This window comes from Denticeps clupeoides, chromosome 9 (genome assembly GCF_900700375.1).
Source record: "Denticeps clupeoides chromosome 9, fDenClu1.1, whole genome shotgun sequence".
NCBI lineage: Eukaryota > Metazoa > Chordata > Actinopteri > Clupeiformes > Denticipitidae > Denticeps > Denticeps clupeoides.
Window position 1 is genome coordinate 10,199,275 of NC_041715.1, and position 16,271 is coordinate 10,215,545.

The 16,271-nt window shown below is 42.0% G+C and overlaps 1 protein-coding gene across 1 annotated transcript in view; it reads left to right on the plus strand.

Annotated features, from left to right (window-relative positions):
* Window positions 1-16,271, plus strand: part of LOC114796641 (low-density lipoprotein receptor-related protein 1B-like) — a 236,072-nt gene that overhangs the window by 203,123 nt on the left and 16,678 nt on the right. The window contains exons 58-66 of the mRNA XM_028991025.1: window positions 1,844-1,966; window positions 4,854-5,035; window positions 6,166-6,365; window positions 6,549-6,737; window positions 9,698-9,846; window positions 10,063-10,156; window positions 10,584-10,700; window positions 11,279-11,398; window positions 15,698-15,817. Of these exons, the coding sequence (XP_028846858.1) occupies window positions 1,844-1,966; window positions 4,854-5,035; window positions 6,166-6,365; window positions 6,549-6,737; window positions 9,698-9,846; window positions 10,063-10,156; window positions 10,584-10,700; window positions 11,279-11,398; window positions 15,698-15,817 (1,294 nt within the window). The remainder of the gene's footprint in view (window positions 1-1,843; window positions 1,967-4,853; window positions 5,036-6,165; window positions 6,366-6,548; window positions 6,738-9,697; window positions 9,847-10,062; window positions 10,157-10,583; window positions 10,701-11,278; window positions 11,399-15,697; window positions 15,818-16,271) is intronic.

Consider the following 16,271-nt stretch of genomic DNA (forward strand, 5'->3'; position numbering starts at 1 on the left):
ACTGTCACTACCAGCACTAGAGATTTTTTTATGCTGCCTTAAAAAAAAAGTACTGAGCAACATCATTATGATATAATCGATTATATTCCCCACTGCATCAATGTAGAATTGTCCACTTCTGCATTGCGATGCATCAATGCATTCAACACCCCTATTAAGTATTATATGTGTAATGATTGTAATTGTCAAAGATTAAATAAGATAGGCTCACAGAACATTCTCACAAAATGGAATAAGAAGCAAGAATAGTGCTGCAGTATTAACTGATCAGTTGATTAACTATGACACATTTCTTAAAACTGTTTATAATGAGCCGTAAAAAAAGCTTCATGCCCCATTGTTTATTAAAGTAGTTAGTGGCATCATTTTAATTACAGACGTATTGGCTTGACAATGGCCATATAATTGTTTCAGCAATTAGTTGTATCTAGTTTAGAAATGTAAGTATTTACATCCTCTGCGTTTGTACTAAAATGTTCCACTCTCGGTTTGCTATATATTTCATTAAATGCTGTAGTCTTGATTAGCATTTGGTTAGATGAAGGCATGGGCCGAAGCCTCAGGTGCCGCTGTAGGAGCCGCGCTAATTTGATGTCAGGATATTACCGTTGCACAGAACTAGGCAGCCCAGATCCATCTGTCTGTAATAACTCCAGATCATAATATGTTTTATGATTGGCCTGATGAATTAATCATGCCGTCTTACCTTGCATTCATGCATTTCCATCCAGTGTTGCTCGAGGTGGCTCGCTGGGCCGGTGTTGCCCGGCAGCTTTTCTGTCTTTGGCATGGCGTAAAAGTAATTTTGGTCCCTGGGCCCTCAGATAAATCAGGTTTAAGCAGCAGAAGCTCCTTCAGCCCTCAGCGGAAGTCTCGGATCTCTCTCTTCTCTCTCTGTGTGTTGATGGGCTGATGGGGAGGGGTGTCAGGGCTGCTTTTGCCTGTCATCAGTCCTCCTGTCCGTAAGCCGTCACCTGCAGTGAGGTGAGGATGGAGGTGCGATCGTTTGGTGAGGCTCGATGGGAACATGACAGTAATGGATACACCTCAGCCAGTTTGGCGCTTTGATGGCGCAACAGGGCCTCTTCCAGCAGGATCTAAACTCCCCACATCTTCTCTTAAAAAATTAAAAATCAATATGATTAGACAACATGTATATGTTATTTTGTGCCATGCCTGTCAGATCCAATCTGATACCCATGAAAATACAAATTAGTTGATAATGACTTATTCTAAAACTCACCCTTCATTGTAAGCGCTTCAAATGTAGAGTGAGGGCAAATTATTTTCCTGGTGCTAAATAGGATGTAGTGCATGTCGTATGTGACTGATGTCACAGAAAGTATGATTTCTGAGATCTGCCTGCTAGGTATCTGTAGATATTTGGAGTCTTGTTTGTCGTATCCAAATGCCTGAAGATGAACTTTGAAATGAAAGAACCCAAATGGTTGATTGACACAAACCCAGCTTCATCTATGATGACTTAAACCACCTCCTGTCAATACATCACACGCCCATTTCTCCCATCTCTTTTGTTTCCCTCTGTTTGGTGTCAGTAACCAAGCCAAACCTTCGCATTATCACAGCTTTATTTCAAGAAATCTCATGGATGCGCTATGCCTTATTTGATGGCAGGAACATCTGGTTCTGAGACTTAGGGAAGGTGTAAGGCAGTCGTTCTTCTCGGAACATGCTGATCTCACCAGGGAATTATTTAGCGATGTCAAATCAGCTGCTGAGTGTTCACTAAGCTTCCTCCTGTGACAGTCACGTTCTTAAGTTTCTGTGCGTCCCCCTTTAACAGGGATGCTGGATCTGATCCCTTTACTCCTCTCATCTGCAGGGCCTCAACAACATAATCAGTATAGACTTTGACTACAGGAAGGAGTTTATCTACTGGATTGACTCGAGTAGGCCCAGTGGACGCAGGATCAACAGGATGCGCCTCAATGGGAGTGACCTGAAGGTAAACAGAGTGTACCATTTGACTTCGTTTCAAATAGGTTCCTGCATAATTTACACAAACACACACAATCGCAGCCCTTGTGGGATCTTTCTGTTCCATAGTGGTTAAAATATACCAAAAGAAGAATTCTAAGGAAGAATTTGTTGAACAAGCGACAGGGTCATGGAGCCAAAGCTCATTGACAAATGTGGGTGGTCTGGTCCAATTGAAGAGTTACTGTTGCTCAGATTGCGGAAAAAAGTGCTTGTTGGTTCTGACAGAACTGTGTCATCAAGGTGTCATTACTGTCTGTTGTGTTGCATAGCTGTAGACTAGTCAAGGTGTCCACACACATAAGCAACTAGTTGGCTTCAAAGTATTTTCAGTGGTGCACAACGTACACAAATCCTATGCCTGGTTGGTCAGATGAATAATTTTTTTACATCGTGTGGATGGTGGAGTACATGTGCATCTCTTAACCTGGGATGACATGACACCAGAATGCATTGTGGGGAAAAAGGTAAGTCAGCTTGCAGCTTGGTCAGGGTGCTTTGGTCAGCGTTCTGCTAGCAAATCTTGGGTCTTACATTCATGTGGTATATGTGGTACACCCTTTCATGGAAACCTTACATCCTGATGGCAGGGCCCTCTTTCAGCAGGACCTTCAGAGTTTTAGTGGAGTCTGATCCATGTTTGTTAGGGCTGTGTTGACTACAAAAGGGGTGCCTACTCACCCATAATGCCATGGCTGTTCCCTGTATTTCCATTTTACACACTCAGAGGTGATGTTGTCCTTGTTGCTCGGCCCCAACACCAACACTGCTAAAAGCTTTTAAAATCTCAGCCCACGGTTGCCCAGGCTGGATCCACTGCCCACCTGGGACACTTTTTCCTCACATCATTACCATCAGCGTTTGGGCCGATGGCCTCATTTGGCTTGATTACATCTACAGTTCCCCCTCTCTAATTTATTACCTCTGCTCAGCAAGTGCCTTGAAATGAATTTGAGATTTTTTTTTTTGTCTCAATAATTATCAGAAGAGGGAAACTGTGGAAATGGTTGTAATAAAGGCTGCCGTGATGGACGTGTCACGTGACGCAATTGTCTGGGACAGAAAAAAAACGTGGCTCATAAAACGCGGAGGGGTGAGAATGCCACGGCTGATTCAATCGGATATGCTGTGGATTCATCGACTCTTTTCCTTGTTGATATATTCAAATGTTGACATTTTAAAGAAGTTAACCTTCATTTTGGCACAAGGCAATCCTTCAGATCAATGCGAGGAGTGACCACTACAATACCAGAGACTCTGTCTCCCCCTTGCTGAATATTAATCAGGCCTGCCTTGCTCCAGAGGGACTTTTTCTGATTGGAATGAAAATGCTCCTCAATCTGTGGTATTTGGGAGGAGAAACGTTTAAATTGCGATTTAGATTAAATTACTACTGAAGGGATAGGTATGGAAGTCAGCTGGCATGGTTGCAACGTCTCTGTTAAAAATAAGACTCTGTTAATTGAATTTAATTCTAATTTTAAATCTCAGCAGAGGCATGAGGCTTGGGCTTCAAGGTATTTGAGTCATTTTGATGGAAGCCAGTTTTGTGTGACAGCTGAAGTGCTTGTGCACTTCCAGTAACCATCCAGTGGTGGATGAAGTACACAAACTGTACCTGAGTTAAATTAGAGATATCCAAGGTAATGTGCAATGGTGGTCCAGCAGGTAAGGAAGCGGACACAAAAAAACCTGAATTGTCATGGTGCCACTGAGGTCCCCTTGAGCAAGGTATCGCTCTTCATGGCTGCCCACTGCTCACTAAGGTGATAGGTTAAATGCAGAGGACACATTTCATTGTGTACATGTTTGCTGTTCTGTGTGTACCACAATTACAAAATAATCACTTTCAAAATATTAATCAGTGTTGCCACATTGGCAAAAAAAAATTATTTCAAATGTACATAAATGTGCTTAAAAGTAAAAGATGAGTCATGGCTCTAATGTCCAATTATCATTTTTTATAAAAGGACTTGCTTAACCACTTACTTTCTTACTTAAGATAAATGTGACACTTGATTCACCAGTCTTATTTATTTAATAACTAATTAGTAACTATGAGGCTCGTTACACCAGAGTTGATCCCTATCTGTGCCGGAAGGACCAGGGGAGGGAACGTGATGAGGTAACCACCACCCGGAAGTGCGGGAGAGACAACGGCGAGAGCACACTATAGGATTGGCACTTACCAGGGAGCCCGTGGCTATGTGCGATACGACACGCAGACGCAGCCCCTAATACTCAGGGGAGAGAGAGTGAAAGTGATAATAAGCAGAAATCTCAGAAATGAAACAATTTCATTCAGGTAGAACCAAGTGGTTGTAAAATAAAAAGAAGTATTAGTTTTACAGTGTGGATTAAACACACATTCAATATTTGTTTCCATTACTACATTGCATCTGTATGAGCTGGATCAAAATGAGTTTACTATAATAAACTAATGTTTACATAAATTCAGAAGATAGACATATGCCAGTCACTGCTGCATATGTGTACTTTTCTGTGTATTTCCCCAAGTGAGGAACTTGATATGCACTTCTTAGTTTTGACCCATTTTATACACTCATAAGTAAAAAGCATTGGCTGATTTTGCATGTGGATTAGCAAAAAGTAAGATAATTGCGCAAAATGTCTGAAAATACTTTAATAATTTAGAAGTGCATGTCAAAGCTACTTGAACACAGGAACCAATTACATGTACATTGTTATTGTTCACCACTCATATTCTTTGTAATACACTGGAGAGCTGTAAATATTAAACGGTTTGGCTCTCATTAGGGACTGTAGTTTAGCTCAGCATCATCTATTTATGCTTTTATACCATGACTAACCTAATATCCCATGTTTTTCCCCAGATAGTTCACAGAACGACTGTTCCAAGCTCCCTAGCAGTTGACTGGATTGGGAAGAACCTATACTGGTGCGACATAGAAAGGAAGACCCTGGAAGTATCCAAATCCAATGGCCTCTACCCCACAATCCTGGTGAGCTCAGGTCTGAAGAACCCCACTGACCTGGCGCTAGATTCTCAGGCTGGGTAAGTACCCAGTCCGCTAATTTCTTAGTAACGTTGCTTTCTTAGCATCCATGTCTGAAAGTAGGTGGTCTTTGTTCAACCTCCTCAAAAAATGGGTGGGTCTGGAGAAATCTCAGCGATGTGAATGTTTTGTGCTCTTGTGTTCTTGAGGTTACTGTCAGTGTGCCAGGCTGCCAGGTATTGGACTTGTTATTGTCACACCATTGCGATGCTGTCTGCAGACTATGATGGTTGAGCCATATACAGGAACACAGACATGGGTTAAGAGGGAGCAGAGGAGTGGGCAAAGTGTACAGTGGTTATGGTCATAGTGGTGAAAGGGATCTATGTGGATCAGGGAGTCCAGTGTGTTGATACAGAGGGATGTGCTGATGCTGAAGTCACTGAAGTTGGTGATGACACTGACGGGGATTACTGGTCAGAGCAGCATGAAGATAGCATCCTCAGGTGATCTTTTTGGAGGCTGGTGGGGATCTAGTGGTTGCACTTGAGATGAATCAAAACCAGAACCTCTCGATGCATGATGAGGCTGTGTGATTTAATGTGTTCAGGCACCATATGAGTGGAGCATATGAGCATCTACACGTTTGTTTGTAGTCATGAAAGGAATTTGAGACCAAGAGATCAGACCAGTGATTTGGCCATTTATGAATCTTTCCATTTCTGGGCATATTTCCAGATTAATCTTTTCTACATAGCGCAATATCTGTATGGTTTCCTGCACCATACATGTGACTAAATAAGATTGACTTGCAAGTGAATTTCCAAGTGATGTGAGCTACTGATAAATCTTTTTATTAACATTTGATCAAGAAACAGCTATTATTTTTTAAGTGAACCAAGGCATGATGTGGAGTATTGCATGTTTTGAAATTATGTCATGCTGATTTCACATCATCTTTCCAGAAAAGCAGGACAATCATTGATGAAAAAAAGAATTGCACACTTTGTCACCTTGACTATCACCAGGTCTGCACAAAATGTTATTTCTATCTAGAAAACATGTGGCCAGTGGCCACCTAACCTTTGGACATGACAATTTCCATTACTATGACAAAATTATAGCAAAAAGAATGAACAGTGCCCCCTAATTTCAGTGGTGTGTTTTTCATTGCTTTCTCCTCTTGCAGGTATGTTTTCTGGATTGACTGCTGTGAAAATTCTCACATTGGACGCGTAGGCATGGATGGTGTCGGCCAGACGGTTATCATTGACAAAGAGATCTATAGCCCCACAGCACTCACCATCGACTACACAAACAAAAGGATCTACTGGGCTGATGACAACCACATCCTCTTCTCCAACATGGATGGCTCACACAGGCACAAGGGTAAAAATATAGCCCCCATTGTATATTTGACTTTGAATTCAATCCACCCAGGCTACGGATGAATGAATACAGCAACTGTGTGTCTGTTTGTTTTCCTGCTTTTATCTTTTTCCAAACTGAAAAAGTGTGAAAAGTCAGCTTCATTCCTATTCATAATTATTTATTTCCTCTGTCCCACCTCAGTTCCTCATGACCACATCCAGGGGGTGATGGGACTTACTCTGTTTGAGGACTTTGTTTACTGGACTGATGGGAAATCCAAGTCACTGCGTCGGGCACACAAGATATCTGGGGCGTATGGGGTGGAGCTGCTCAACTCCTGGCAGGCCATCGAGTCCATAACGGTTTATCACCCTCTGCGTCAGCCTGAAGGTAACAATCTTGTCCATACTTTTCAATATAAAGGGTTGAAGAGGAAACAGGGAAGTGAGTGTTACAATCTGTAACAGCTGCCCAGTCTGAACATGTATATGCGTACCTTCCTAATACTGCCTCAATAGTTAATCCAGTCCCCATCTTTTCTGATCATGCAACAGAACAAACAGAAGAAAAAAGAATCCATCAGTCCACTCGCACTAGTGGCAGCTGCTAGTGGCAAGGGGTCATCCAGCCAACTATGTGGTGGTGTGAAAAAGTGTTTGCCCCCTCTCTGATGTTAGTCACACTTAAATGTTTTCATTTAAATGTTTCGGATCCTAAATGTTTTAATCACAAAGGTTAAAGTGTCTTGGACCTAGTTTTAGTAGGCTAGTAGACATGAGGTAGTATCATCATGGTTAAGTGAAGGATTTTTATTATTATTGTGCAACAATACGATTGCCCCATAAACCTAATAACTGATTGGGCCACCCTTATGAGCAAAAACTGCAATCAAGCCTTTATGATAACTTGCAATGAGTCTTTTGCAGCGCTGTGGAGGAATTTTGGCCCCCTTACATTTGCAGAATTGTTGAAGTTCAGCCACATTGGAGGGTTTTCGGGCATGAACCACCTTTTTAAGGTCATGCCACAGCATCTCAATAGGATTCCCATCAGGACATTGACTAGGCCAGTCCAAAGTTTTCATACTGTTTTTCTTCAGCCAATCGAAGGTGGACTTGCTGGTGTTTTGGATCATTGTCCTTCTGCAGAACCCAAGTTCATTTGAGCTTGAGGTCATGAACAGATGGCCAGAAATTTTTCCTTCCGGATTTTTTGGTAGACAACAGAATTCATGGTTAATTTTATCACAGCAAGTCTTGCAGTTCCTGAAGCAGCAAAACAACCCCTGACCATAACACTACCACCACCATATTTTACTGTAGGAATGATATTTTTTTTATGAAATGTGGAGTTACTTTTACGCCAGAAACACACCTTCCAAATATTTTTCTTGGGGATCAACAAGATGTTTTCTGTGAAAATTGAGACAGACCTTAATGTTTTTTGTTTTTTTTTTTGCTCAGCAGGTTTTTGCCTTTCTTTTTTTGCCATTCAAAAGTCTCTTTTGTAAAAAACAAGTAAAACGATGCACACACGTACTGTATTAAACACAATCTGAGGTAACCTGGCATGAAAGAGGCATGGCACAATAGAGGTTACAAGAATGAACAGTTTCCTATCTATTAACACTGGTACATTACTATTGCAGTTACATGTAAATATTTTATGTAAAAATGGTACCAATGTTACACAAAAACCCAAACTAAGAGAAAGGGATAGAGGAAGAGAAAGAAAAGCCAGATACCAAGTTGCAGAGTGGCAGCTTGGCCCTCGATAAACAGGGAGAGGAAGCAAGACTCAGAAACTGGGGGGAGAACCCCACCTCCCAGGAGGAGGAAGTGAAGAGACTCAGCCCACAAGAGAAAATTATTTTATACATTTGACATTCCCAAAAAGTTCCCACAGACCAATCAGGATTTGTCCTTTTATGTCCCTGCCTTGTCTTTCTCGTCATGACACCTCAAGCCATTTGCTGGCTTTTGACACCACTTGTTTGGAAGATGTCGCAGCTTGACAAAGATACAGGCGGGGGACCTTCACGAAAGACAAAAGCACAAAATGCCAGGGACATGGCATTCCCATCTTACACTTTCTTATAGTGGAGTCATGAACACTGAGGCAAGTGAGGCCTGCAGTTCTTTGGATGTTGTTGTGGGGTCATTTGTGACTGTGTCATTTGTGTTGAGTTGTCGTTGCGCTCTTGGGGTAATTTTGGTCGGCCGGCCACTACTGTTCATGTCACTGTTCATGTCGCCATTTGTGTATAAGGGCTCTCAGTGTGGTTTGCTGGAGTCACAAAGCTTTAGAAATGGCTTGATTTCTCGTTCGTTCCTGAATCTCTTTGAATCTCTGCGTGATTCCAGCTTTTGAGGATCTTTCGTCTCTATCATTTTGTCAGACAGGTCTTATTTAAGTGATTTTTTGATTTTGAACTGGTCTGGCAGTAATCAGGCCTGGGAGTGGCTAGAGATATTGAACTCAGGTGAACTGAAGTTGTGTTTTGAGAAGGGGAAAATCACTTTGTCACAAAAGCCATATAGGTGTGTTGCTTTCACAATCAGAATACCTTTATTGTTTTTGTAACAAGTATAATGAAATTTTCTCCCTTAATAATAAAGTCACTCACTTAAAAACATTGAAATTTACTTATGTTATATTTTACTAATATTTATTTTGATGATCTGAAACATTTAAATGTGACTAACATCAGAGATGGAGCAAACACTTCACACCACTGTATATATTTCAATGTTTTAATGCAATTAAATTCGTTTTTCAGTTTTTATTTTTCTTAGTGTCATTAGGCACGTGTACAGTTGCACATAAAATTAATCTTAATCAATTCTTTCGGCTGTTTCAGAAAACGTAATAGTGTTAAGCATTGCAAGATCCAAAAAGGGGTTTCCAGGGAGTCATCATTGTAGATTCTTCCATATTTCTAGGACCAATAACATTATCGAGAGTGATAATGTAATGTAGGTTCTCCTAACATCAGTTTAAAAATTCCCTTTTTCTGTTTCCTATTTCTGTTAATGAAGCTTTTTGGCAATAAAACTGTGTCTTGGAATAACTATTTAACTATTACTGTTTTTAGACAACAGAGCATATGTAAGTTAGCTGTCTCATTAATTAGTCTTTTTTATCAGATGCCCCGTTTACTATATTGTTCCTATTTATGTGCTGTACACTGACTGCTAGTTACATAGATACACATTTGCTGTGTTTCTAGGCAACCGTGGCTCATTAATTACAGACAATTAATTCTATAAGAACACATACATACAGCAGCAACACATACATACATACATACATACATACAATACTAACATCCCATTCATTTCTTCCTTTAGTGCCCAAACACCAATGCCAGGTGGCCAACGCAGGCTGCAGTCATTTATGCTTGCTGTCTCCGGGCGGGGGCCACAAGTGTGCCTGCCCCACCAATTTCTACCTTGCCGCCGATAACAAAACCTGCCTGTCAAATTGCACCGCCAGTCAGGTCAGTCTCTTTTCCATTCACCCTGACACTGTTTAAAATGATTTTTCCCATCCCTTTTATAAGTAGCCTGGAGAATTGTGGTACAGGGGTGATATTTGTATAACCCTTTTTTGAAAAGTCTCTCCTTTAATTCCTTTTATTGCTACTCTGTACTTGTCTGAAAGGAAATAAAAGTGAATTAATAACCTGTGTGTACTCTTTGAATGCCCTGTCTAGTTTCGCTGCGGAACTGATGAATGCATTCCATTCTGGTGGAAGTGTGACACTGTGGACGACTGCGGAGACGGATCCGATGAGCCCGGCGATTGTCGTGAGTGTCTCATTCACGCTGGCATATTGCTTGATCCGGGGATGAAGAAATTGGGAGCAAAGAGGCTGGCTTCTGTCTTTTACCATGATGTCATCATATCCATTATTCACTTTTGAGCAGTGAATGGTCAAAAAAATGATATATTTAAAAGTACTTAGTACAGCACTTGATGCCACTGTTTCCTCTGAGCTCAGCAAGTCATGGTCACATGCAACCTAAATCAAATTGAAAATGAGAGGCTGTCACCGGCTGCTATTATTAAGCGAAACTGGCGGCATTCAGTAAAGGGCATGTCACATAACTCTCATTGCTGAACGTTCACAGCAATGATTGCACCTTGAGCTGATTCATCCATTTTATTTAAGTGAGCAGCATGCCAAATTTCACCTGTACCTCCAAAGTTCACTGCTAATCTCTGTTTTTGCAGCCGAATTCAAATGCCAGCCTGGGCGGTTCCAGTGTGGCACCGGCCTCTGTGCCCTGCCACCCTTTATCTGCGATGGAGAGAATGACTGCGGCGACAATTCTGATGAAGCCAACTGTGGTGAGGAAAAAAGAAACTGTGATTATGAAACACAAGCCCCACCCACGATAAAATGTCAGAGTGCAGCGTAAAGACTCCACCTAAATATTCTTTCTGACCTTTAATTCTTCATGCACAAAATGTCCAGTTTACTCATGCAATAACAGATAAACTCTATTTTTATTTATTTTGGTTACACAGCTATTTGATAGTTTATAACTTATGCCGGCCTGCCACGATCAATAACCACTTTTGAAGCATCAGAAAAGATTACAAAGCACTTTGTCATCCAGTGGCGGCAATCAGGATGTATTGGAGTCAAAACAAATTTTCCAGGCCCTGCAACGATTAGTGAAGTCAACTGCCTCTAATGCCAATAATAAAAACGTCGAGAAGCCTGACATCTTGTCAGATCCACTCTGCTGCCGTGGCATGCCGTTTTTTTTTTTTTTTATGAGCAGCTGCTTTGGCGAATCAATGTATTTATTTGCCCCCATGTTTAGATCGCTGCTGTTCTCCTCAGGGTTACATGTCAATAATACGTGTGAAGGAATGTCTTTTTTTTTTTAGCTTTTTTCTTTGTAATCCTTCGCCCACAGATACATACATCTGTCTGTCGGGGCAGTTTAAATGCACGCAGAAGCAGAAGTGCATCCCGCTGAACCTGCGCTGCAACGGCCAGGACGACTGCGGGGATGGCGAGGATGAGACCGACTGTCGTAAGAGAATCCCCATACATTCCTTTTATTATTACTCTTATTCACTTTTTAAAACCCTCATGGTGTTATGTAATGTAATTGTTCCAAGAAATTATAATTTTTCATTTTTGTTTATATATTCGTCATATACATGTGTGGTGGCAGGAAAAAGGCACAGACTGACATAGCTGTTTTTTAATGGAAAAACAGAAGACTGACAGAAACGGATAAGTAACACAGAAACAGCACAGACAAAATACGGGGATGACGGAGGACAGGCCAGGGCTGGCCACACACAGGGACGCGTTTAATAGACTGAACGACAGATCAGAACAAGCTGGGAAACCAGCAACTGATAAAAATGCGAAATCAAAGCTTCACTCTGCATGCCATGAGCACGGGGATGTGCGATAATGCTGCTTTTCACCAGGCCAATAGCACTGAATAATGAGATAATTCGTTGCAATTCAAAGGCAAAACGTCTCAGGGGCAACATTGTACGTTAGACAAAACAACAGCGATTTCAATAAAACGGCAGGCATTAACAGATTGGTCGCGATGACCAGCATGACAGAGACGGATTGTGGATAAAGTGACAGGTACAGCAGGTCAGACTGGAGACAGTATTTTGAAGACGGAGATGAAATCCTGATGTCTGTTGGGAGTTAGGATAGAGGATAGGGTGGCCAGATGACAGCGAGACTGGGATGATTACTAGGTCCATGGAAATGTTGAGTTTTTTTTAATCCATCACCTACGCTGTGTCCTGATATCACCAGATATCTGTTTTTTTTTTTCTAATTTACACTCACAACAGGTATGTTTATGCAAAAAAATAAAACTCTGGAATACAACTTGCTGTTTTACGAAACATCTTTCACACACACATCAGAACTGGGTCAGGACTTGTAGAAGATCCATATTCAATCTTTAGCACCAAAATTCTTCTTTATCAAAAGGTCTCAATGAATTACACTCCTGAAAAGGAACAGTTCAAAGAAACGATTTAATAGCCCAAAATGACCATGACATTAATGTTCATGATGAGGAAATATAAACTTCTGACCACAACTTCATAGGCAACTACTGAGTCTACACAATTAAATCTGAGTGTGGCAGGAGACTAGAAAGTTTTTAAATGGCACCCGATTCTGGAATAGGCACAATAATCATTGATTTTGAATGAAGGAATTAGAAGTAGACCAGATAAAGAGGATCTGAGGCTATGAGGGGGTTGGTGTGGACAAAGCAGGTTGCAGAGATAGGGCAGACTTGAGGCACTGAGAGGCTGGGTAAGCATGAACATTATAAGGTTACAGAGTGCGTATAGTGTACTGCATTAATAACATGGTTTTCCTGCATGATGAATATGAGGTTTAAGGGGTGTAAGCAAGATTACAGAATGAAGGCCATTTTCCTGAAATTGAAGGATGTTGCGACATGAACTGTCCCAAATACCCTTCTTTTTTAATATAATGCCTCGGGTGAATTTTAATAACCAACTGACACGTCTCAGGAAGCGGCCCCTTGCTCCTTCCAGGCTCGTCTCACTTGGCAGGTAGTTAGCAGAATCACGCCGCCACTGATTATGCATTCAGAGCACACATGCGTCGGAGACCGCAGCCATTTCCTGAGAGAGCCGGCATTAGTAGGTGTCATTGAACAGGAAAGTGAAGGAGAGAGGAGGGGTTGGGCTCTCTCCCCAGACGTACTTGTCACACTCGGCACATTACCTTTGACAAACACCTCCCGGTTGTCAACGTTGGGGATCTTGAGACCTGAAGACTTGCGTAGGCCATGGTTAATATGAGCTTTAATTAATCCATACAGAACCCCCCCCCCAGCTCTCTGAGATTTTAAACATTCAGTTGGGATCCACAACTGATCTACATACAACCTCTACTGGGGGCTCTGAGACCCCATTTGAACCATCAGGTAGGACGCCCTACCAGAAAGTTTTCATTCCCATTCACACTATGTTCAGCCCTCTGCATCCATTATTAGGCTCTTAAGAGTAATTAAGAGTAATTAAGGTTGACTAGTAATGAAAATGTTCTGGCAACAGCTCCTCCTGGACCAGGTTTGAGTAACACTGGTTTAGAAGTTGTGCTGTGAATAAGATGTTTTGAAATTTAATGGAAAGTCAATGGTAATCTCGATGGGAAAGAGGAAGGGATTTTAGAACCTTTCCTCTAAATCCCAGTTCAGGATAAGACAGATTTTGCCAGCGGCATTTTTAAATTGTCCGTGAAACAGGCGTGTTTTAGATTAATTGCATTCTTAATTTGGCAAACATTTGTGTTATTTAGAATATTGAACTGAACTTATGAATATTTATCATCAGAAGTTTTATGTGCAATTTGGTCAACTTTTGAGGTTATCAACCACTCTGAGCCTATTTTTATTTTTTTTTGTTATTTATTTACATTTTTTTGTTATTTATTTACATTTACGGCATTTATCAGACGCCCTTATCCAGAACGACTTACAATCAGTAGTTACAGGGACAGTCCCCCCCTGGAGACACCTATGGTTAAGTGGGTTACGTTAAGGTTTATTTATTTATTTATTTGTTGCATCCTAGATTTGAATGAATGAAATATTCTTATGGAAATCAAATGTAGCAACCCATGGAGGTTTGGGGTTAGAGTCACACTCAAAATTAAAATGGAAAACACACTACAGGCTGATCCAACTCCAACAGATGTAAAACAAGTCGAAATGAGAAAACAAGTCGAAGTGTGGCCTCCACGTGCCTGTATGACTTTCCTACAATGCCCAGGCATCCTCCAGATGACGTGGCCAATGGTCTCCTGATGTGCTGGCCTGTCTCCTGGTACGCTGACAGACACAGAAAACCTTCTGCTTTCCACAGCATTTATGTGCATACCTGGATGAGCTGCACTACCTGAGCCACTTGTGTGGGTTGTGCACTCCGTCTCATGCTGCCACTAGAGTGTCAGCACCACCAGTTTTTTTTAAAGTCACCAAAACATCAGCCAGAAAGCATAAGAAGTGAGAAGTAGTCTGTGGTCCCCACTTGCAGAACCACGCCTTTATTTGGGACGTCTTGCTAATTGCCTATAATTTCCACCTTTTGTCTATTTCATTTGCACAACAGCATTAGAAATTGATTGTCAATCAGAGTTGCTTCCTAAGTGGACAGTTTGATTTCACAGAAGTGTGATGACTTGGAGCTACATTGTGTTGAGGAGCAGTGAATATCCTTGCGGTCTCTTGTCTTTGTCCGGTCATATTGAATTTTATCATGTTCTGTGTGCTACTTTCGTCATGTTGCGAGATGACCCTCAAGCCCCGTTTATTTGAGTTAAATCCTTTGGTTTGTGGTTTGAGCGATTGCGTCCTTTTTCTCTGCCCTGACATTCCCCTGACAGAATGGATGCAGCGGACTCAGACCGAGGCCAGTTTAACATCTTGGCTCTGTTTTTCCCCGGAGGACATCGACAGCTTCACATCCTGTTTTTGTGTTCATGTTCCCTGGTGGGTTCACACGCTCACCACATCAATGGTCGGGCTGTGGATACCAATGGTATCCAGCAGGGTCCTGGTGCTCACCACGATCTACGATGGGGTGGAGGATGCCTGTCCCTGTGTTTTCTGGTAGGGTTGCACATGCTACACAAGGTCTGTCTGGGTGAGGACACCTGTAATGTCCAGCAGAGTACCGTAGCTCACCATTAGTGTGGTGGATGCCTGGTGGTGCCCAAGGCATGGAGGAGGTGTCGGTCCAGTGGGATTTTCAGGATAAGTGGAGTCTCAATGGACATCGATTGTTGGAATGGGTCATTGTTGGCCTTCGCCGCCCCGTCTCTTCTCACCTGTTTGCTGGCCCTCAATGTTCTTGAGGTGCACCGGGGTTGTGCCATTGGGGGGGCAGGGGGTGTTACTTTCACGGTCCGGACATTTCCCAGTACTCCTGCCTTGTCTTGTGTCCCTTGATTACCTTCATTGACTTCACCTCTTATTAGGAGTTTAAATGTTTCTTTGGTGTCTCTTGTCCTCGTCTGGTCATTGTGAATTTTATCATGTTCTGTTTGCTACTTTGTCATGTTATATGAGATCACTCAATCTCTGTTGACTTTGTATTAATATTATGAATAAATTCTTCACTGCATACCACAGTGTATCACAATTTCAGAACCTAGGTTGTAGTTTTGTTTTGACTATGAAGTATATGTATATTTCTGTCACAGGGTGGATCATTTACAATATATGCAGCTTATGCTATGTGTGTGGTTGTGTGTTTAAAAATCTCCCTCGTTTTCTTTTTTCGGACCGGACCTGATGAAATTGTTCTAGCGGAGAGCACATGTTCTGCAGACCAGTTCCAGTGTAAGACCACCATGCATTGCATCTCCAAACTCTGGGTTTGTGATGAAGACCCAGACTGCGCTGATGGCTCAGACGAGGCCAACTGTGGTGAGTTTCACTCTGGCTCCATATTTAAGAGGCAAAAGATGGTTCTGATGTAGAATCTCCCCCTTGATTGTCTCTCTCCCCCTCTGACTGAACTAATCAACAGCATCTCCTTTTCTTCTTTCCACTGCCCTGTAACAAGTTCTTGGATCTGAGGTTTAGCATTGCTGTCTGATCTAGTTTGTCAGGACCCCATCAGCGTGTTCCCCTGCTGTCTCGTCACGGCCATCAGTGGCGGCACTCAGACACACTTGTTCATGAAACGCAGCAGCAGATTGCTAGAAACGCCAAGGCCCTTTGAGTCGTGTTATTGATTCGAGGCTCAGTGGAAATTCAAAGGCCGGACCTAAAGGCCCCCAGCTACGCTCACACAAGTGACCATGGGGGGTTACCGCATGCTGTTATTTCACTCTCTGTATGAGAAGCTTTTAATGAATAGACTAATCCTCAGGCAAGA